Source organism: Drosophila kikkawai, chromosome X (genome assembly GCF_030179895.1).
Source record: "Drosophila kikkawai strain 14028-0561.14 chromosome X, DkikHiC1v2, whole genome shotgun sequence".
In the NCBI taxonomy this organism is placed as follows: Eukaryota; Metazoa; Arthropoda; class Insecta; order Diptera; family Drosophilidae; genus Drosophila; species Drosophila kikkawai.
Genome location: NC_091733.1, coordinates 18569646 through 18593420, shown reverse-complemented (window position 1 = coordinate 18593420; position 23775 = coordinate 18569646). Strand labels below are relative to the sequence as shown.

The window sequence follows — 23775 nt, the reverse complement described above, 5'->3', positions numbered from 1 at the left end:
CCCAAAGCAACGTAGCTGTTGTGATAGATGTAACACGTAGCTATAACTGGATAAGGGACGCAGGACGAAGGATGAATGGGGTTGCATTAATCGCCGCACGATGAGCACGCTCGCTGATGGCTGTCGCAGATGATAATGGCAATACAACTGACTGCACAATGAGCTGACCATATGCGCACATAGACAATAAAATACGACGGCCTACATATTACCCTTGCCACCCCGCCCACCCGGCTCTGCACTGCCCTGCCCTGCCCCGCCCCCTTGGGAGGCAAGTGCAACTGACATTGGGCAAAAAGTCTGTAAACGGCAGCAGTAGGCCTCGACAGTCAATGGACAAACGTAGCACATTTAATGAACATGCTGACATGAGTTATTGCTCGTTTGTTCATTTGTTCTCCTTTTTTTTTTTTGGCAGATACCCTTAAAGTCGAGTACATGCATATTGGTAAGATTAAGCTACCACATGTACATATCACAATCTGATAATAGCAGAAATGGGATTTGAAATCCAATAAAATTTTAGACAAAATAGTGCTTTTCAACTTAATAGCTTGAGCTTTTCTTCTTTGTTGACTACTTTTGTTATTTACCGAACCGAAAAAGACTTGACAGGAAGAGAGAGTTCCTGCTCTTTTTAACAGAAAGTTTTTATTTCAATAAAATTTGAACAGTAATATTTTAGTTTGCAAGAGTATCACAAATTTCGACTTTTCCTATCATAATTTTAGTTTCACTTATTTATTTTTGACAACGAAAAATGGCGAATCAAATGCACAGCTGTTGGTGGCTTTTTCACTTGGCGATCCACACGGGCCCACCGAATGCAAATTATATTTCGCATTAACTTTGATGGAGATGAATTCCGGATTCCGGGCCACAGACACAGAAACATGCAAAAACAAAAGCAACAAAAAAAAAAAAAACACCCCAATATCAGATCAGACATCGGGGATCTCTGGGGGTATGGGTATTACTATGTAGTTATATACATAAATACATATGTAAATATGTACACTGTGAAAAATATGCATTTATATTTAAAAAATATTTTTAAAATCTGAAAAATCTGCATGCTAAAACTTCTCCATTTGCCAATCTATACCAACTTTAACAGAAACCCTTTCAAGTCTTTTTCGGCTTGATAAATTAAAAGCTGATTGGATATAGTTTGCAGACAGAAGACTAGGATATATTATAACGCTATTTGAATAGTAATTGCTCTTTACAATCCGATTCGGTGTTTAACAGCACTCTGTTAGTCTTTATCGATCGGATAAACTAGAAAGCTGATTTGATTTTATGACAAGTTTATTTGATATTTATTTCTTTTTGTAATATCTAAAAATAATACAACAATAAAATTATCTAAAGGCATACAAATTCAACACTTTTTATGAGTGTATATACACCCCAAAACCCAACCCCAACCCCTAGCCACGAGACAAAGTGCCAAGTCAGACAGATGCAGACGTGTCTCATTTACCATTCCGTACTTTGTGCTCATCTTTATTTCTTGGCAAGTCGTGTGCAATTCATTAAGGCGAAATCTGCTCGAATGCGAATAATGCAAATTGCTCTATTTTCATTCACAACGACTGGTATTTTGGGGGGCTGGTATTCGGTGGGCTGGGGGACACGGATGCTGCTGCATGTGTCCGAGCTGCAACTTGCAACAATCTGCCAGAGTCGACGACAAATTTATTTTTGTGGAGCGAGGCGGGGGGAATGAGCATCAATGAAAATGCTGTTCAAGCAGTTGTCTCCCAGGCATTTTGCACTAAAAGTTCAAAAATTCCATTAATTATACTCGGCAAAGAGTTCGGCTTCGCTTTCTTCTCCGCTCTGATTCTTTCTTTTATATTTTTTTCCCCCGTTCAGCTTCTTTGCTAATTTTTCAAGAATTTGAAATTTCTTAATGGCCTCTCGCTTGGCCAGCGATTTCTGGTAGTCGAACGGTGGGGGGAGAGGGGGGATTGGGGGTTTCCAACACAATTTTCCGAGTGGGGCCAAATGCAGCCTGTTTGTCTGAGACACCAAAGTCTAACCCCTGCCCCCAGACATGCGTTGGCACTCGAAAAAATAAGTACAATGATTATAATTTTAATAAATAAATATAAAAAGACATATAGCTTAATAAAAAATGTAATAAATTAAAATATATATAATATGAAAATACAAACATAATAAAAAAAAATATATATAATTAATGATCAAGTTGAACACAAAATAGAAGTTTCTCTGAAGTATTTATTCTGGATCATCCTCAACAGCAGAGTTGATCTAGACAAGTCCGATTGTGCGAGTGCGTCTGTGCCTTTTAACGAAAAGAATATTAGTTTAAGTAGATTTTTCGTCACAACTTTTTTGTACATAAAACTTTGAAACTTAGGAACCAGTTTGGAAGTTATTATATAACTTATGTATATAGAAAAAAGTGGAAAAATATTATAAAAAATTCTAACTTCGTTGTTTTTAACTCTGAAAAATAGAATGATATAGGTATATATATATGACATAGAAAAACTTTGGGAAAGATTCGAAAATTAATACGAAAAGAATACAAAAATGTATAAATATTTATGGATGTATATATATAATATAATGCTTATGATAAGTTGTGCTTAATTTTGCCAAGAGCAAGGGTATATAAACTTCAGCTTTCCAAAGTTTACCTTATTCTCTAGTTGTTTTAATTAAATTAAAATCGATCATTTCGCTACATATTGTTTTCCTGTGTATATAGGCTTACCCCTATCGCTATTTACTCCCCCGTTCCTCTCCCAGAGCCGGATGTGCTCATTGTGCTTCATTTTCATTTCTACTTACATGTCGGCCCACTCCCTTTTACCCGCTCCCAGCTCCCTGCTCCCCCCGCTCATTAATGCTCCGCCGGAAGCGCCCATCTGCTGCCGGACTTTGGATTTGCTGGGCAAGAGAGATGACTGGTGGAAACAGAGGGGAGACCATTGGAAGATGGTCAGAGAAGAAGCTACGGAAAAGTTTCCCCGGTTGTGATTTTAAAAATGCGTTACGCAGTGCGTAAATCAAAACTCGAACTGAAACTAAAGCAAGTGCAATGCGGGAATGTTTGTATTTGTAGCATGGCTTATACACTAAGAGAAATGGTTGCAATTATTACTTGATATATTTCATAAATATCAAGTAATAGTTAATAACATTTAAGGAATTGTTGAAATTAGCTTAATCAATAATGGTTTTAGTAACAAAACAGAGAATTAAAAACCAATAATAATATAATAAGTAAACAAGTTATAATGTTTTTTAAATGACTAGATGGAATAGGCTGTTGATGCTAAGCAACAACTGTGTAGGGTCGAATATTTCTTCTTTACTTCCTAAAATTATTAAGCATAACAAGATGGCTCTTCAAACCACAGTTCCTTTAAGAACCTACCCCCTTTTACTCAGTGTGCACAACTGGTTATTCCTGAAATGATGCATCATGTTTTTGTAATTCTCTCAAAACCGTGAATAGCTTTTAATTTTTAGAAGAGACTCTGATAAACAAAAAAAAAACCCTACCTAAAAGCATCAGTCAGGAGGAAACCACTGCAGTAACTGCCTATACATGGTGACCAACGGTAAGTAGTGCTCTCGCGATCGCCGTTATGTTGTTTGCGGCAAACTTAACGGCCTTTTCGCGCCATCCTCCCTACCTCCCTACCCCCATCCCTCCCAGGCTCCCAGGACGATTCTCGCTCTCACTCTGCCTCCCTCTTTATATTTATTGGATGGCCGCCACACGCAACAACAAAGTCAATTGCGGCAGCCGCAAAATGAAAATGGAAATTCAAAGAGCGGCGGAATGAAATGGAAATGGCATAGGGGTGTGGGAAAAGCCAGAAAGGGGGGTCAGGGGGCGGTGGTAGCTGGCTGGCTGGCTGGTTGGTTGGATGGAGGGTTAAAGTAAACGAGAGAGTTGTATGTACAAAAAAGTTGAGCACTGCAAATGGCTCGCCATGGGCGCATAAATTGTGAAGCCACCTTGTCTATTTTCTATATACCCCGCCGCAGGGTATTCATGACTTTGGTCTGCAATTTGTACCGCATCAGCATCATGGGCACCGAGTGTTAAGCTCGGCGGAGCCAGTCAACAAAAGAAACTAGATTACTATATATTTTATATTTTATATTATAAAATATAAGGACCTTGAAGTGTATATCAACATCGGCTTTATTTCTCCTTTGTTGTTATTGTCGTTGTCGGTTTTCTGCTGCTTTCTTTGCGGCATTTCTTTTCATATTTTTGGTTTCTTTTTCGTCTATTTTTTAATATATATATATATTTATTTTTTTTTTTGCAATTTCAAACATGCAACATGTTGCAATGGAGTCATAAGCCGAGAGCCCCAAAATTCAAACTTTTCCCGGACACCGCTCCCGAAAAAAATGAGGAAAAAATATTTTGTTTTTGCTTCCCCATTCAGTTCCATTTCCATCTCCACTTCACTTTTTGCCTAAACAGTCGGAACTCCCATAATTGGAAATAAATTCCTTAAAACTCTAATTTTCAAATAATTAAATGTAGTATTTGCAAAAACTAGTTGAGAATTTTAAGAAATTCGCCACTTTCCGCTCAAATGTAGCAATTATATAAATAAACAATTATGTAAATAACAAGTAAGCCATTATGTTTATACCCTTGTAGTTTGCAATAAATAAAAATATAAATAAAATAAATAAATTAACAAAATAAATTAACAAAAAAACAATAATTTATTAATTAAATATATAAACATATTTACATCGTCAGAAACTACTTTGGCGGATTTCAAATTGTCCAAAGAACAGACATTATTATTATATATATTAAATTAGTCGATTTTTAAGTAACATATTATATACATTAGCACGTTCGATTCTTGCAAGACGTACTGTATTATCCTAATTTTTTTGCTTCATTTTTCCCGCGCGCTTTTCTCTAGCTTTATTAACGTTTTTGGTGGTGTTCGGAGAGGAAGAGGTTCTGATATTGTTTGCTGGCAGCGCAGTCTGTAATATTTTTGCCGCATAAAAGTCAAAATATGCAAATAAACTTGGCGCTTTCATGGAGGAGAGGGGCGCCTGAAGTAAAGGAGCAAAGGACAGGGGAAGTGGGGCTTACGAGAAAGGGGGAGAGGCAGGGGAAAATGGGCAACGGGTGTCTTGCGGATGGAGCGGCTAATACGGCAAAACAGGCATAGGAAAAGACTAAAACAATGGACAAAGCGGAGGCAGGAGAAGGATCAAGAGCAGGAGAAGGAGCAAAGGCAGGAGATGAAGAGCTGAAGAGTGGAGCGAGGCGGGCAGCATGGCTTAAATAATAAATGTAGTACACGCTTTGAAAGAATTTACTATACTTTGGCAAATGGAGGTTATAAAAACCTCCACACACACACACACACATGTACGGAATATAAATAAACAATGCCCCTACATACAAGGACGAGCGGGCATCCGGAGGGGGTTAATGGCAGCGGCATTTCCATATTGTTGCTATAATCAGCGGCCGCTTTGATTCATCTGCATGTCCGCAGTGGAGGGAGAGAGTCAGAGGGAGAAGTAGCTGGAGAGGGAGAGCAAGGCAGATTACCGTTTGGTTTCAGCTTTCCGCCTTTGCCACCCCATTATCATCAAAGAGCTAGCTAGCGAACCTAACCCGGAGCAAACCCAAACCCAAACCCAAATCCAATCCGGTGAGACACCGACCAAGCCAAACCCAAGGCAACCTCGGTGCAACCTTAACCCCCACGAACACCACAACCTTCGGCAGGGGCAGGGCACCCCCACAATCCCAACCCCACCCCACAAGGTACAGGCGGCCCCATCAGACTCACAGACTCCATCGCTTGCAACATGCAACTAGGGTTGTTGATAGTATATCAAAATATCAATATCTCGTTATATTTTTTTTTAAATTTAAATTTTTATTTAACAAAAAAAAAAAAAATCAAATATGTCGATATTTTGCAGGGATATTTAAATTATATCATTATATTTTTTGATAAAAAAATATCATCGATACGATATATTTTTTTTTTAATTCAACAACCCTACATGCAACTTCTACCGAAATGGTGACCCTGCGCAGCTATGTGTTTGATGCGAACATGTTCGCTGCTCGGGCTCAATGCTGCTCTCAGCTTCAAGGACCAAGGCTGGAAAAAGGCTGGAACAAAGAGAATACAGCCCAGTGTACATTACCTTCAATCTAAGCTTAGACCCGTTGGGAATCCTAAGCTTCGATGTGAGGCAAAAGCAAACCTCGAAAATCGGCATTAGTAGTTCTTTTTGTTTTGTTCTTAACCAGTTGTTTGGCATGCAGTCTGCCAGACTTGGTTTCAGCCTTAGGATTCCCAACGGGTTTAAGCTTAGATTGAAGGGAAAATTGGCAATTGCTAACGCAAGTGGTCAATTAAAATTTTAAAAATGTTTTATGTGTACATCTTATGGAGAAATATGCACCCTTGAGTACAGGGCATCTCATAGTCGACTGTATTGAATTGGTTGCTGGCACTTGGGTTGCTATCTCGCAGCCTGACAGTTGTTGGTTCGTTCGGTTGGCTCAGTTTTGTTGCTGCTGCTTTGAGCTCGGGGATTCGGATTCGCTCTGTTTTCGTTGCGTCCGCCAGAGCAGCATTGACACTCAACGACGCTGGTTGTTGTGTTCAGTCGGAGATATAGTCGTATACACATATTGCTCGATTTATCACGAACATACATTATTTTCTTTCCGTGGACCTTTTGTCTCGTGTTCGCGTCGTCGTCAGCCGCGGAGTGTTTGTTATTGCTGTTGTTTGTTTGTTTGTTTGTGTGCTTTCCTCCTCCTTTCTCGGTGTGCTTTTCGGTGTAGTCTTTCGTATTTATCGCTGCGCTACAATTACACATACTGTTTTTTTTTTCACGTGTGTGCTCTTAGTTGGTGTGCCTCGAATAACAAAGTCAAACAAGGCGCGCTGGGGGCTGGGGCCACGCCTCTTTGTCAAAACGCCTCCTTAACCCGACGACAACAACACGGCAGCAAAAAACAAAAAACAAATAAAACAAATTGAAGAGAACAACACGCAGGAGAACAGAACAAACAGGCGGAGAGAGGTGACACAGGAGAGAGAGTCGGAGAGGAACCGCAAGCGAAACAGAGAGAGAGAGAGAGAGAGAGAGCGAGAGAAATTCAGTGTGGAGAGATTGCAGTTATATTGACAACAACAGCGGAACGCAACACCACTTGATACGAAAATAAACAAACAAAATCAATCAATTAATCAATCTGCTGAGCACGCCCACACCCACAACACAACATACTCAAACATACAACCCACGGGCGCACCGACATCGACTCAGAGGCTCAGGCCCAGGCACAGGCACAACATACACAGGCACAACATACACAGGACACAGGACACACGAGTCAACGCCCACGCCCATCGCAAAAAAGGAGGGAGTGGCAGCCATAGTATAGAAGGACGAGAAGCAGCGGAAGCAGCGAACTAGCAACAACGAGGAGACCGACGACAACAACATGTTCCACTCACTTGCTTTGATGGTCTGCGCACTTGCCGCCCTGTCCCTCGCCCAGGAGGAGGCACCGCGACCAGGATCCGTAGCAGCAGGATCCGTAGACCTTAGCCCCTCCTGCTCCTCCTCCTCCGCAGCCGCCGCTGCCGCCGCCGCTGCCTCGTCTCCTCCATCTTCCTTCGCCGGCAAGCAGTTGAACAGATGCCGTCAAAGTTGCTATCAGCAGGTAAGAGTTCGAGTCCCAAGTCTCTCCTCCGAAACCATAACCCAAGCTGAAGCCCAAACCCAAACCCAATACCCAAGATAAGACCCGATCGGATCCGTTTCGATCCAAGACGACCGTCTTGATGGACAGTTGTATGCCCAACTGAGCAACCGGCGATATATAAAACACACGCCGAAGCGGAGGCGGGGATATATGGTATTGTCTGTACACAGCAAGAAATAGGTATCAAAGAAGGGCAAACAGCACACCTGCAATTCAGATCCTTGATGATCATCCAAGCCAATTGCCAAAGTAGGCGTTTTCCTGTGCAATTTCGTAAGGTCGGAAGTGCTGAGATCCGCCATGGGATAATAATAAAAACTAAACTCATTCTCTGGGGATTTTTAAACAGTAAAATATGATATGTACATATTTAAATATTTAATTGCTACTTTAATTTAATGAATAATGTCTGTGGCATTACTGATAGATCCTTCTGCCTTAACCCTGGATTTTTGTACATTTTTATACAATTTTTTACATCCAAATTAAATTCACGAATACAAATTTTGTTTGTTCTAAAGGCACTTTAAATATTCAAATTTAATTTTAAAAAATATGTACATACATCATGACCCAAATTGTACTTTTCCCTTCCTTCCCACGAAGAGCTCTTCCTTCAGGTAAAATGTAATGGGATTAAGATCACGTTAATTGAGGTCATTCCACATTAGTCGCGGACGAACGACACACCCATTTCTCTGTGTGCAGGGACCAGCAGTCGCACCGACCCGACCTTCAAGGTTAGGGAATCGATGACGCTGACAATGACAATGACAATGGTCCGCTGAGGCAAAGGTAGAGGTAGAGGTAGAAGTTGAGGTAGAGGTAAAGGTACCAAAGAGCGATGTCATTTTTTATACCCGCTCCCCCCTCTGGTTTCTTGCTGAGTCTTTATCTTTTATCTACGGGTTGACATCGCAGCCATTGCCGCTGCTGCTTCTGTTGTCGGTTATTAAGGTTGTTTCAGGTAGCCGCCAGTTGCCAGTTGCCAGAGTAGAAAGATGTCAACTGGGTGGCCATCAAGCGTCGCTAATAGAGATCGGGAATTCAATTTGAGACGGCCATAGACAATGGCTTGCTCCGGGGAAGGCAAAGCTTTCGAATCGATTTTGTAGCGAAGCTGAAGGGATCACGGATGAATGGATGGATGTAGGAATGGGTTGAATTGGTCGCTCCTTAAGAACTTTTGTGAAAAAGCCGCTGACGAAGACGACTCCAGAGCCTTTAAATAATTGGGGCAGGTGGCAAGAACAAAAGGCTATACTTTTGATGACAAAGAAGCTCACAGCATTCGAGGGCACAGCTTAAAAAAAAAATGATCAGACGGAACTGTAACCTCTTAATCCATATAAATTAGTGGTCGTTTATCAACATTTTCATTTGAAATATAACCATAAATTTTCTTATTCCCGAGAAATGTTTCTACAGAATAAATTACAAGAAAAAAACCACCTACAAAAGAAAAGATTGACGACTCTGTTGAGCAAAACAATGAAATTTTACATTTCAAAGTATTGAACTTGGCATAGAAAAATTAAAAAATAAATAAATATATATACCATAGAATAGATTTACCATATTTGGGTAACCTACAGATTAACACTTTATACATTTCGGATGAGAACAAAAGGAAGAGTCTAAAGGAATTCAATAGCAACTGAAATCCCCTCACTCGACAATTGCAAAAGCCTTGTGTTAACACTTTTCCCAGTTAACAAAATATCAAAGTAGTCACCCAATAAATGCAACTCTAATCAATACATATAACAAAACTTTCCGGACAAACAAATCCGAGGTGAAAATGCCACTACAATTGAACTCCACCCCCCCATACATTCAATATGTATGTTAAGACGCGACACTTTCTTATGTTTCCCCTAAAAACAAACTTTGAAACCCCCGGGGATTTGGTTTTGGGACTTCCCCCCGCATTTTGTCGTGTAAACGATCCACGCCGAAATAATTTTGAATATGTTACGTCCCCCGATGGGATTGAAATCGAAGACGGCAAAGTTTTCCCAAAGATTTTACCAGTTGAGTTTTTAATGCGTGACTTCCTGGAACTTGGTGCGCTGATCTGTCAGCGATATCGGAAAAAAAAACAATACCAAAGTAGAGGGGGAGGAATACTACTTATGCTGACATCCATGGATTGTTCATAAATTTCAATCAAACAAAATCAAATCAAATTTTCATATCAATTCGTTTCGACCAACTCCCTACACACACACACACACACACACACACACACACACACACACACACACATACACATAAATCATGTGGGATAAACACAAGAGTATAAATATCATCTCCGATTTCCAAGTAAACCGAGCTGAGCTCGGCGACGAGGTGTACGGTACGGTACGGGTTTCGTGCTAGAAGAGATAAAGTGAGCACCGGCACCGGCACCGGGACCGCGAAACTGGCCAACCGAGAACTGAGGAACTCAAGAACTGGGGGAACTTAAGACCGACCTGAGCAGCAGGCACATTCAACCCAATTGACTCGAGGAGTGCACATGAATCATGAGTGCTGTGGCGACACTTACAAAGAAACATGGATGAAACTCGAGAGGCCAAAGGCACTTGGACAACACAGTGTATGTCTACGTCTACGGCACTTCAAATCGTTTCAGGGAAACACTAAACTTGCTTTTAAATATAGACCAAAAGTTTATTGAATTAACTCGAGAAGAAGCGAAGAGCGACATCAATTTCTCTAATTTGCCTATTTTTGTTTAGTAACGGGATATGTCTATGTAAACCTCAATAGAATTTGTTGTAACCATTGTAATAAAGAGGTGTATATACACCTCAAAAGTCTTTTTTGTAATCATTAAAATTCAGTACGCAGTGGCCTGTATATGAAAAGTGAACACGAGCAATAAACAAGTGAGTAATAGAAGGAAGTTTACTCTATTGAAAAACAAAAATGAACAAGTGAACGTATTTATGCAAGTAAACAGTATTCATCCAACACTAATAGCTGGTAAGGGTGTAAAAACACTCATTTGATAACTAGAATTTCTAGAATTCATTATTAAAAACAATCCCTTGTTTATTTTTTGGTGAATCTCTTGAATCAACTATGCCAAAATGAATCCCCATAATAACCTTAAATTGAACCAAGCTTTTGGGCTTTATTTACACCAATCCTTATTGTTGATTATTCCTGAAAAAGAAAAAATTGCAGACTTTAGGCACGAAATACTTAAGCTTTTCGCTTGCGTGCCTGCATTCTTGATCGCCATCATCATCATCACCTCCATCCGCTATGCCCTTTGAAGTTCCCTTAACAGTGAGAGAGGAGCGAGACTTTTGGGTGGCGACAAGGGCTGCATGCCCAAAGATGCCTGGTCGAAAGTCAAAAGTTCTTAGGGGTGCAGGCAGGGCTAATTTCATGGTCGTCTCACAGGACTAACTGGAACTAATCCACCCATCCATCCATCCTTTGGCACAACCCCCAAAAAAAGCAGTGGAACTTAGGACCAAAAAGAATGGGAATGCGAATGAGAATACGTTGCTCAATCAGCGCCAAATTAACACCATGAAAGACTTTTTCTTAAGCGTTGGGTGGGTGGGTGTTTTTTCGGGTGGATGTCCGTCCGGCCTGGGTGCTATGGTGGGTTCGGATTTTTCCGGGTGGTTCGGAAGATTCGATCTTGATGTATATGTATGCCAGGCACGTAGTTGGGACACTGCTGGTGGTGGAATCATCGAATATATCTACGGTATGCGTACGTGTCTCATAAAAGACGCTCAAAAAACTGACTGACTGACCCAACTTTTTGGTAATTTATGTGGCCCAAGGAGTCATGTGCACACACACACACTGTTCGAAAATTTAGTTGACAATAAAATATGTTTCCTTAAAGAGAGATTTTATGCATATATAATTTATAGATGAGATCATTTTCTGATAAAAGAAAAATTATTGATGTGATAAAATCAGAAAGCAATAATTTATTTATTTATCTAACTTAAAAAAAACCTATTAAATAATCCTTATTTTAGTATAGGAAAAGCCATGTTTCCAACGTTTTGGAAAACAAGGAGTTACAAATCTAAGAAAACAAACAAATGGAACCTATATATCAGGGCTTACTGCACCTTCTGTTTTCTTCTGTTTTCTTTTGAAGAACACGTTTTTTTTTCTGAACCCAGGCCTAAACCTCCAAAGGTGGGATATTCCCATTTGATGTGGGAGTTTTGACACTTCTTCTTCGAGCGCTCAGTGTGTGTATAAGAGCCAAGAGCTAAGAGCTAAGAGAAACGGAGTGGCCGGGGTGTGAAATACCAGGGCAATTGCATGTAAAAGTTGTCGCTCTGCCTGCGTTTAATTTATATGGCCCAGACACATTTTGGGCCAGGTAGGGTAGGGTAGAGTACCAGGGTACAGAGTGGGAATTATGGATGGGGGGGAAAAAGCAGTGAACACACACACACACACACACACACCAAGAGAAGGGAAGCAAAGGAAAAAAGGGAAAGGGAAACGGAAAAGCCGGCTGCTGGCAAAGATTTTCAGCCAGTTCAGCGTTTTCATTCAGTCATTTGGTCATTCATTCGTTTACTCATTCATTTGAACGCCTTATTGTTGTTACTTATCGCCCAAGTTGTTTCAGGCCTCGTCCTGGTTCCCAGTCCATAGCCTCAGTCTCAGTCTCAGTCTCAGCCTCACCCTCAGCCTCATCTTCATTCTTCATCCTCAACCTCCCCTCATCAACATCAACTACATCCTCTACATCTTCAGAGGCCAAAAATTCAATTGAGCGGAAAATATGTTGTCTTTGCGATTTTCCTTTCCTTTTTTTTTTTTGGCATTCGTCGTTTTTATCTGCCACAACTGCTTGGTTTGGTTTGGACTTGGTCCTGCTACTGCTCCTTGCCCTTCCTGATTTTTCTTTGCTGCTGCTCCTCCTCCGACGGCCGCCTTATTGTGTAATGATGACAAAGTGCCGCCGTCAAAGTTGGCCCAAAAGGTGATGGCAGCCCAGTGTCCAGCGATGGCACCGTGCTGAATGATCGATCTTTAAGTAGGAAAAAGAGAGAGAGAGATGCATTTAAAGGATTAGAGAAAGAATTTGATAACATCGCAAACGATTTTTCTTTCAGGTTGAGCAAGAATTATTCAGCAGCTGGGAGGGATTTAAGGTTTCAGAAGAGCGAAGGTTTCACAGCAGTTGCTTTTGGTATAAGTAGGGATTTTAAAGTGAGATAAAAATCTGTGTATCTACATTTAAACTAGGGTTGTTCTTCGACTCAAAGTCAATACCTAATTGTATGTAGTTTTCTTCCAGGATTTTTCAGTGAGATAAACGATTTTTGCTGATCAAAAAAAGATCTAGATCAGAGTAGCTTAGAACGATCTTTGAGGTAACATTTTAAACTGAAATAGTTGAGTTAAAATATTAAGAATACTGGAAAATTAAAATTCAGAATATTCTTAAATCTTAACTCTTAAGAATATATATCAGATTTTCAAACTTAACTTGATAATTCAATCCCAGGAATGTTCCAAAAAAGAACCAATGCATGACCAATATGAGGGGGAATGTGTGGCTAAAGATTTCATAAATCTCATGCCGTCGGCAAATGCAATAACCATAAATCTATTTAACATTGGATGGAGTTTAGGGTTATTTAACCCTTAGCCTCACCCTCTCCCCGAAAAGCGACAACGAATGCGCAAAGAATTGTGTGATGCCCGGCCTTGTCGATTTGCTTTTTTATTTTTCTCTCTCTCTTTTTTAATATTGTAAATTTCGAGTCATAACAATTTGTCACGCAGGCATCTCTAATCGCTGTCGGCTCGTTCGCCCATTCATCTGTCTTTCTGACTGTCTCTCTGTCTGTCTCTCTGTCTGTCTGCCATTCCGAATCCCATTCATGACAGGCACCAAAGGAGAGTCCTGGTTGTGGCCCTTAGTATTACTGGATACTACCCGCTGTTCTGTTCTATTTTGTTCCGTTCAGCTGTTTTTGAGACTAAGGCGACAGTTGACAAAGGCTAAGCATGCAGTCCGGCTCTGATCCCGATCCTCCTGCTCCTGCTCCGTGCTGCGTGCTTCCCTTCGTCCTGTCATGGCAATCCTCCTCATTATCCTCATTGCCGGGAGCGTGAAATTTTCAATTCGCCATAGAGACACACACACAAAACGTTTGTGGTCATTTGCCTGTATACAGGATGCGGGGCAGAGCCTTGCAATGGGATTTACAGAAATTTGCTAAAGTAACAGACAATGTCAACTATTGTTAAAGCAATTGCTATATTGTGTTTACCAATTTTCCTTAAACTGGGGATTTTCATCATTTTGGAAATATGTATGTTTGGGTAGGACAAGTTGGTTGTGAAAACCACAAGTATATATATATTCTATAACTTGAATTTATTTTAGATTTGGAACTATTCCAATAATAATATCTACTTTATATTTATATTTACATATAAATTACGTCTCGGCTATATTTTTAAGTTTGTGGAATACCATTCGACCCTTTTTTAATAGATTTTTCTACCTCCTTGGCGGTTTTTGTAATGACTACTTAAAAACTTTTCCAATGATTTCAAATCCTCAGGCATAAAGCGCGTTAACCAGTATCCTTTTGACCGCTGCTGTGTTTATCTACATAGACTGTTTTTTTTTTTTCTCCTTTTTTTCTGCCCGTTTTGCCTTTTATTACAAGTTACAAATTTGCGTCTATTGTTGAGGCTACAAGATACGAGGATGAGAAGAAGATGTAAAAGTAGGAATAGGAGGAGGTCCTGGCGGAGGCTGCGGCTGCTGATGACTCCTTGTTGTTTGTCAGGCCGACAGCCCGGGGTCTTGTGCCTGATTACTTTTTCCTAGCTTACTTAAAATTCGATTAGGCCACGCCCACTAACTAACTTTGTCCTCTTGTCGCTCTTTGCAGCTATCCAAGGACTGGCATTATTGTAAGGATTCCGCTGATTGCACAAACGTAAGTATCTCCATCTCTTTTATACCGTGTCGCGAGTGTGTGGGGTTGTTAGACGGCCTAACGATGTCATTAACCCATTAATACTGGCTTTTCAAAGTCCTAAAAAAATATATATGTATGTATATAAATTCTCTCTACTAGCTTTTGTATCAAGCAATCATCATTGCTTTCCGTGTTCTGTGTAGAAGGTTATTTCACAGATTTTCTTTAAAAACGAATTAGGTTTACGTTAGACCCAGTTGGGAATTATAGACAAAAAGCGAAAGGAAAACATAAAATAATACTCAAGTTAATGAGTTCTAAAGCTTCTTTAATAATTCTTTACATTTTCATCTATAAAATATATTGCAATTTGTTAGTGGAACATTTTTTATGCGCCACTCGCGCTCTTTTTATTATAAATGGTATACAATTTGAAAATTCCTCCACAGAGGAGTATCTTTTTAAATGCTCGAAATTAAATTTACATTTATTATGCCAAAACCCACCCACCGCCACCACCGGCGGGTGGCCTGAAAAGGGTTTGTTTCGGCGCCCAAATTGCCAACCGTAAACATTTTTGGGGCACTTACACGGGGAAAGGACATGAATTATTCTAAAAACAGACAGGCTTTAATGGGTTAAACGCCTGTCGCTCGGGGGAAAAGCGGAAAAGTGGAAAAGTGGAGAGCAACCGAAAGATGAACAAATTTCATTGCCTACCTGCGGGCGTGCCACATAATTACAAGAAATAATTGACAAATAGCTAACTTTCCTCTCTGTCTCTGTTCCTTTTACGTGCCCTGCCTCCGGCGATGTCCTTGTTCGTCCTGGACTTACACGACCCTCTACAGTGCTGCCAGAAGCTGGTGTCACCCTTCGAGCTGAAGATCCTGAAGGCTCAGCGCCAGGAATCACTGGTCCTCACGGACATCGGCTGGGACGAGATGATAGCCAATGCCTCGCGCCAGTGCCTCATCACCTGGGAGGTGTCCGGCGGCGGCCTAATCGGAAATCTGCTCACGGACACCGCCCGGGCAGAGCTCTCCTTGTGGCCGGACACCGTCTACAACATTCAAGTCAAGTGCAAGCACAAGGTAAGTGTCCTTCTTTCGGGAAATTCAATTGAAATTGAAAGAATTGAGAGATGCAGTTGAAATAGTGTCCAAAAGAAGGCAACGCTATACGAAAACAACAATTTCAGAACACTTTAGGAAGCTGTAATATTTTATTGCATACTTTTCGGTATCTTTTCAAGCGATTTTAAGTCTTTTTTTAATAAATTTGCTTTGACATAGTTTTAGACACATTTTTAAGTAATTTTGCAATGAAAAGAAACGAATTCATATTGTAATTTGATTTTATTATTGAAAACCCCAACCAAACCTAATATCATTGCCTTATTTTTCATCCAATTCGTTTCCAACAGCTCACCGGACTGATGCGCCGTTCGATCAAGCTCAATGTGGACACCAGCCAGTTGGTGGGCACAACGACGACGACCATGCCAGCGAAGGCCGAATCACACCCATCGGCAGAGGCGCGAGAGCACTCGGAGTCGCATACGCAGCACACTGTACACACCCGGCCAACGGATCGGGTATACATCATCAGCGCCCTGCCGACGCCCAGTGAACTGGGCGGTGTGGTCTATCCGGCCTTTGGGGCTCTGGCCTTCTTCCTGGCCCTACTGGTCATGTTCCTCTTCCTGCGCCCGCAACGCAAGCGCTTCCATCACCTGGATACAGACAGCGCGGACACGGACACGGCCACGTTAATAGGCGGCGGCGGCGGCGGGGGAGGTGGGCGATCCTCGTGCTCGAGGAACTCCTCCTCCTCGCTGGACGCCTCCACGCTGCACGTCTAAGCCATCCGGAGAACTTGTAGTCGTATATATACATATATATAGATGTCTGACTATGTGATATTCTGCACCCCAAAAAACAAAAAGCAAAAAGCAAACGGAAGCGAAGACAACAATGTACATATTTACATACCTTCCTTGATCCTGCTACCTTCACGCGTTAGTTAAACCCAGGAAGGAGACCCAGGATCCCCCAGATCGATCAGATCGAATCGGTTTAGAGTGGAGGAGAGTAGTGACAGTCAAGCATTCAAGCTCAACTTAGTTTAAGTTTTATCCTCTGCCATTTGTAGATCCCGAAGCCAAACCAGCGCAGTCATATACATATATACACACGCATGATTAACATACTAAAAATAGCTCTATATATAAACCAACTATATATATATATATATACACTTAACGCATTTACTATATACATATAGATATTATATATCATAGTTATATACATGCCGAGGCAGCAGCTAGAGAAACAAGTGCAGATAAAGCTAAAGATACAAAAGCAGATACAGATAAAGATTCGTTTACGGTTACGGTTATGGATATATATACATATATATTATATTATATGATTATATAGATATAGGGGCCAGCGGCCAACCAACTAAATACACCAAACTAAACTGCAACAAATTGCTACAAATTTTTGTCGTCAATCGTCGTCGCTCGCTCGCTTGCAAAAAAAAGAAGAAAAAAACAAAAACATATAAGCTACAATTTGTTTTTTTTTTTACCTCGCGCGTTAAAAACAAATGAATGCTAAGTAAAAACAAGAAGAAATTAAGATATCATGCATCTCTCTTTTCCATTTGTGTCGTCTTTAATCTTAACAGAAAAGAAAAAAATCATACAAACTAAATGAAAGTAAGCTAAACAAACAAATACAACTTAAATCAAAAAAACGAAATATTTTTCAAAATTTTTAAATGTTTATATTAACAAGTAAAAGGAATTAACAACAAAGTAAACTACATTAACTGACTTACACTGTACTTGAGCATGTAAAAAACAAAAAACAAAAAACAAAAAAATAGAAGAACAAATACGAGAAGGAGTAACCACAAGTAACTGATAACTAAACTAAACTATGGTTAAATGCGGTTAAATCAAAGGTCTAAACTGAGTAAAGGAAAGCTTCGCTACGCAAAAAGCCTGTAAATATTTTAGCCATTAATTTATTTATATGTAATATTAAACGATACAAGTTTTACTTATTCGAATTTCTTTTTTTTTTCTTATTTTATATAAGCAATTGTTTTGTTAAATTATGATTTAAAGAAGACGAGAGATGTGTTCCACGCGGGGAAAGAACAAACTCCAATGTTAGCTAGTGGAGTGTTGCTCCTTTAATATTTAAATATATATTTTAAATTGCATTCAAGAATGTGTCTACTCCAATGGTTGTAGTTATTAATTAGTAAACTTCCAAAAAGATATCAGAATAAAATCGTTTCTAGTTCCCTTATAACAAAACAAACAAAAACACACAGCTCTTTTCTTTACAAACTCTAGAGTCTACAGCCTCACTGATCTAGACTCCGGTAACCATTGCCATATAAATAATATGACCATCATAAGTTAATTTTAGTTAGTAGTCTTAATAGGGATATCCAATTTCGTTACTCGCATATTTCTTTATCCTTATTTCCTTTAAGAAACACATTTTAGGATATGAACTCCTGTTTATGAATAAGCCCAGAAGTCTGGAAGTGGAAGTGGAGCGCGAACCCTTTCAACATTTATATCCTTGATTTGATTATTATGTAAATATAATTTGATTTGTTATTGCAGCTCATTCCTCCCTTTTTTGGCTACTTTTATTTGTTACGGGTGTTGGCATGGGAATATCATACTTGTGCTTGGGTTTGATTATCAAAAAAACAGAAAAAAGAAAAACTAAGTCATCGATTTTTGGGGGCTTCCCCCTGCTTTCCCTGTTCTCCTCCATTATCATATAAATTAGAGTTGGGATATGCAAATGCAGTCAAGACAAAGCGGCGAGGAGGGCTCGGTTGCCGGCAGGGGTTGATTGGGGATGAGATTGCGTCGTGTCGATTATGAGAAACTTCTTTGAATAGATGAAATGGAACAAAAAAAAAAGAAATTCCTTGGCCGGGCGGGAAGAGGGGAGGATGAAAAGCCAGGAAAAGTATTCTCCAAAGAATTTCCGATTAAACTTTTCCTTTCTCCCCGCGACTCTTGCTTTTTGGTTGAAAACTCCAAACCCCAAGAACTTCCCTCTTATTCTCTTTTTTTAGCTCCTTAAAAAGTTGTCCGTTTCTTACTTCCTTATGTACTATATACCCTTTCGATGAGCATATTATCAATAGGATATAGCCTTTCGATTTCAGTTTGTTTGCTCTTTTAATACCTTTTCCAAGGGTATTCTAATTTTAGCCAAAAGTTTGCCATAAGGTATGAAGTATATTTTTGATAAGCATCAATAGCCTATTCGATCTAGCCTTGGCTGTCATTCCATTACTATGAAAACTAGTCGCCAGAACTATAAATATCTGAATGAAACTAAATAAATAGTCTTTTTTTTACTGTTGATATTATAAATGTAGGATTGTCTTACACTTAAATTACAGTTTTCATTTTCAAGAATCGAATAAATAAAAAGCTGCCATAGGAACCAGGTAAAATTAATATTTATTTTTTATAATGTATGCATTTACACGGCAAGGGTATACAAACTTTGGCTTTCTGATCTTTTAACTTCCTTTCTGTTTTTTTATTTGTAACATTACAAGTATAAAATAGTTTGTTTTGGGTGTATAAAGGGTATAGGAACCACACGTTTTAATAGGTTTAAAAATAAAAGTTTAAGAATGAAAGCCTTTAAGTTTAATCAAAATTGGATATTATATTGAGGCATAGGAACTTAGGTATTTTTTAAGGAATGTCTTGAGAAGAACTTCTAAAGTGATTAGCTAAAACCGATATGTAATTGGGCAGTCATAAACCGAGGATGAATAGAGGATACTTGGGGTGCAGAAAAGTATGTAACTTTAAAAGGGTATTCCAAGTTTCTGTTTCCAAAGTTCACATTTTGAATTTTTTCAAAAATTGATTTTCTCTTTTTTTTTCTAATTTCCTGGGTTTTGTATTTTTTAATTTGTTTTGTTATTTTTTTCTTTATGGATAAGCAAAGGGGGTTGACTTTTGGGCGGCCACTTGGCTGCCATTAGGCCGCCTTAACCCGGCTGCAGCCCCCTTTTTCCGTTCGTCTCTCGGCCTCTTCAGCCTTGTGGCCCCCCCACTCCACGTTCTCAAGCACTTTTTATAAACCAAATTAAATTTATATGCCCCTACAGCTCACCGCCGCCCCTCCCCTGCCTCCCTTTGGTCCATCTTAACCCCTGTGCGCCAGTGTGCTTGTAGCTGTGTTGTTTTTTTTGTGGGGCAAGCCAATCCCAGGCTCTCGACGCTGTCAACTGCCAATTAGCTGAGCATTTTTCAACATTTTAAATTGTCTTCGCAGAGTGCGTGCCCCTCTCCTCCCCCAAACGGAAGATATTAGGTTCGGGGGATTTGGATTTGGGATTGGCATGGGGAAAAGGGGGGGCGGTTTGGACTGGCTGCATCACTTGAGTGAGACGTCCACGTCCGAGCGATTCTCTGCTTTTATAACCCCAATAATACCCATTAGGGACGACAGCAGCGGCATGTCCGATTGTTTGCCCAATAAAACGTCTTCGACAATTATGGTAAATGCGCCCTAGGATGTGAAAACCGTATATAATTATAATTATATTACATAAATAATATCAAATTTTTACTCAGTATTCGGCATTAACATTTAACATTCTTCTCGAATGAGAATAAATCCTTCTTTCAAATAATTAGTGAAATTTTCCCAATTCTTAAATGTGAACGAACCAAAAACAAAAATCTTCCAAATATATACAAACATATAGAATGCATAGAATATATATATTCTTAAGGGAATATACAACTAAGCGTGGACTGATGTTGATAAATCTTGATTCCTTTCAAATGTACATTTGCCTATTTTTTGTATACCAAACTTACTTCTGAATGTTTTCCAAAGAGATAAATGTAAAAAAAAAATATAGTATAAATTAGGTGTATGTATTGTATAACCAAATACAAATGTTAATTGATCAGAAAATCAAACAAACAACAAAACAACATTTTGAACTTAGTAAAACTTAACCATTTTTCAAGTAAAATCGGTACGCTAATAAACTTCTTCCTGATAAGCTAAGACATTTATACAAATACAATAAAAATAAACTAAAATAAATTATAATCATAATAAACAAAGGAAATTGAATATTATGGATTATTATGAAAATGAAATAACAGATAGAATTACCAATTTTATTTATTTTCAAGGAAAATGAATCAAATTAAATATAAAACTAAATGCTAAGATCATCTCCTCTTTTCATTTTTGGATTCTACTTTTCAAATAAAATGAATTATGTTAACAATTAATTCTTAATTTTAATTGTAGTAGTTCATTTAAGTCGCAGTGTACTTCATGCTGGACATTTTTCCACTCAGAATCCACTTGAAATCAACTTTGTTCCCTAACTCCAGCTGGAATCCGTTATCCCAATGGGAACACCGCTTCAATTGGATTTGAGGTAGGCAGCCCGCGTAAGGAGAGAGGGTAACTCGGATTCGAATCTACTTCTCGCTCTCTTTGCCTCTGTCCCTCTGTGTGTTGTTTTAGTCGTTTTTGTTGTTTGGCTGTCAGTTGTGCAGCGCGTGCTTCATTTATCAAAAAGCAATTACAATGTTATTTCGATAAAGATGCTCCAATGCTCCCAATGGACACGCCCACACCCACACCCACACCCAGTCACACACACACACACACACAAGTACAGCGAATAAGCACACAAAAGAAATGAGCGCGCTCTCCCGCTCAATAAATGAGAGGTGGGTCGAGGCCCAAGGGGCGTGGGAGAGAGGGGCACACCTGTCAAATCAAATCATTTGCCAAAAAAGAAACCTCTCTTTACCTCTAACCCCAATGCCAAACCCTTCTGGGATTAACTTCAAAATATCATTTGTTGTTCAATTTAAATTTCTAAAGAAATGTTGTTGTTTAACACTTGTCGCAAAATGTATGAGAAATTTTAGTAATATTTACAAAGTCTCATTAAAAAATAAAATTACTAAAAACTCAAAAATCTAAATATTTTAGGGTTATAATTTGAGATCTATCCAAGACCTATTCGCACCTGTGATTCTCCAAGTGGTCGCCCCTTAACCCCTATTCTTCCCCATTCGCTCTCATCTTAACCCTTGCACCAACTTAGCCAACCTTTTTGACTTTCGTTTTGTAATATAAATTATCAAACAAAGAAAAGCAAACAACAAATAAAGGAAAAAAGTTGAGAAAACAAAAGCAAATATATAGAGTACCTACAAGCATATGTATTGTATTACAACATGAAGAAGGAAATGGAGATGATAAAAAAAAATGAGTAACAACAACAAAAATTATTAATTCTAAGTAGACAAAAGAAGAAAGTGGAAGATGTTGAAGAAGAAGTGGCAGATGAAGCAGCAAAGCAACCAAATAAAATTAGACTACGACTAAAAGGCAAACGAGAAGAGAGAGCAAAAGAGATAACTTTGCTTTGGCGGGATGGATGGGGGGGTGGAAAGTGGCTGGGAGAGAGGGGGAGGCGTTGGGTAGGAAAAGCGAGCATGTGTTTGTGCCATAAAAGGTTTCTCATTACAATTTTGTTCTTGTTCCCGCTGTTGCCGTTGCCCTTGTTGTTTTGCCTTTTTCTGTGTTTTCTATGTTGTTATTTTTTTTTTCCTCTATGTTGTCTTTTTTTTGTTTTTGGCCAAGGGTCGTCGCATCGTTGCACAAAATTACTTTTTTTCCTTTCCTCCCACAAGTGCCCGGGTTTGGAGGAGATTGGCCAAGGGAATAATACAACAATAGCAGATGCCAGCAACAACAATACACTGAAAGGCAAACCTGAAAGTCGGTTGAAACTAATTATTTATTCATTTCCAATTTTTCTTAATAAAAAGTAAGATAGCTGCAAAAAAGCATTGTTTATTAAATAAAAAATAAAATCAATACAAATAAAAAAGTACTGCAAATCACTGCCAGGGTTCCATTTAATTTACCTGCCTAAATCTAAAAGTTGTCATAATTATTTAAAATTATGAAAGAAGGACATCAGTCATTAAAAATTTTTGTTTAAACAAACTAAGCTTCAGGTGGCAATTAAGTTAAAAGGTAAAATACACACATAATGCGCGAAATGACCTCATTATATTATTATTACCATAATTATGTACTTTCTACAACATACATTATGGCCCAACAGGATATTTAAAACTTTTCTATCCGCTAATTGGTTTCGTATTCCGTAGGGAAGCAAAGTCCCCAATTATTTTGTTCAGTGTAATGGCAGCTGCCCGAAGGGCGATTTGTGTTCAAGAAAGCAACTCTAGTTCAGGGGAGCGGGCGGAAAAGTGGGGGCGGCAAAAGGCGGCCAAGGCTGGGGCCGGAAAATTGATAAATTTCTGTGGCAAATTTCCACAAATATTAAAAGATTAGAGCAACTTTTCAATTAAGAAATGGAAACTAATCTCAATCATTGCAGCGACAGGCAGTCCCAGTCCCAGATTCTCCCCCTTTGAGAGCACACATACACAAGGGAGATACAGTGGAGCGTCCCTTTGTATAACTGAAAATTGAATTTGTAAAATATTAGAGCTGAATAACTTCACTTGGGAAAATCGTTTTAAGATTGTGAAAATTCAAGAAAGTTTGGAAAATGTATAACAAGCTTCACTGTACTTGCACTACACAGAATCCTCTGCTTCAGCCACAGCAGCGGCAGCAGCGAGGCAGAGGCTAAAGCAGAGCTGATGCTGGAACTGATACCAACACTAATACTAATACTGATACTAATACAGATACTGATGGAGATGCTGAATCCGTTTGATTTTGATAGGGAAGCAACGGCATCGATATACTCTTGCACACACGCACACAGATGCCTATGCTGTTTATAGCTGAAGCACACCCCACGTGGGAGTTTGAAGTGAGAGTGGTAGTGCGAGGGGGGGGGCGAATGGGGAGTCCGAGGAGACAGTGAGGGAGAGGAAAAACAAGCGAAGGCAACATGTCGGAGTTCGAGTTGGATGCAAGGGATAAGAGGAAGAGCCGCGTA

General features: G+C 39.4%; 1 protein-coding gene across 1 annotated transcript; it reads left to right on the top strand.

The window, feature by feature from the left end:
• The first annotated feature begins 6637 nt into the window (after positions 1–6637).
• On the top strand, positions 6638–17637 carry fend (forked end). The gene is made up of 5 exons (XM_070288352.1): positions 6638–6782; positions 6923–7744; positions 14704–14751; positions 15585–15827; positions 16160–17637. The coding sequence occupies exons 2-5, from the start codon at positions 7523–7525 to the stop codon at positions 16595–16597; spliced, it is 951 nt and encodes a 316-aa protein (XP_070144453.1). The 5' UTR covers positions 6638–6782; positions 6923–7522; the 3' UTR covers positions 16598–17637.
• The last annotated feature ends 6138 nt before the right edge of the window (positions 17638–23775 follow it).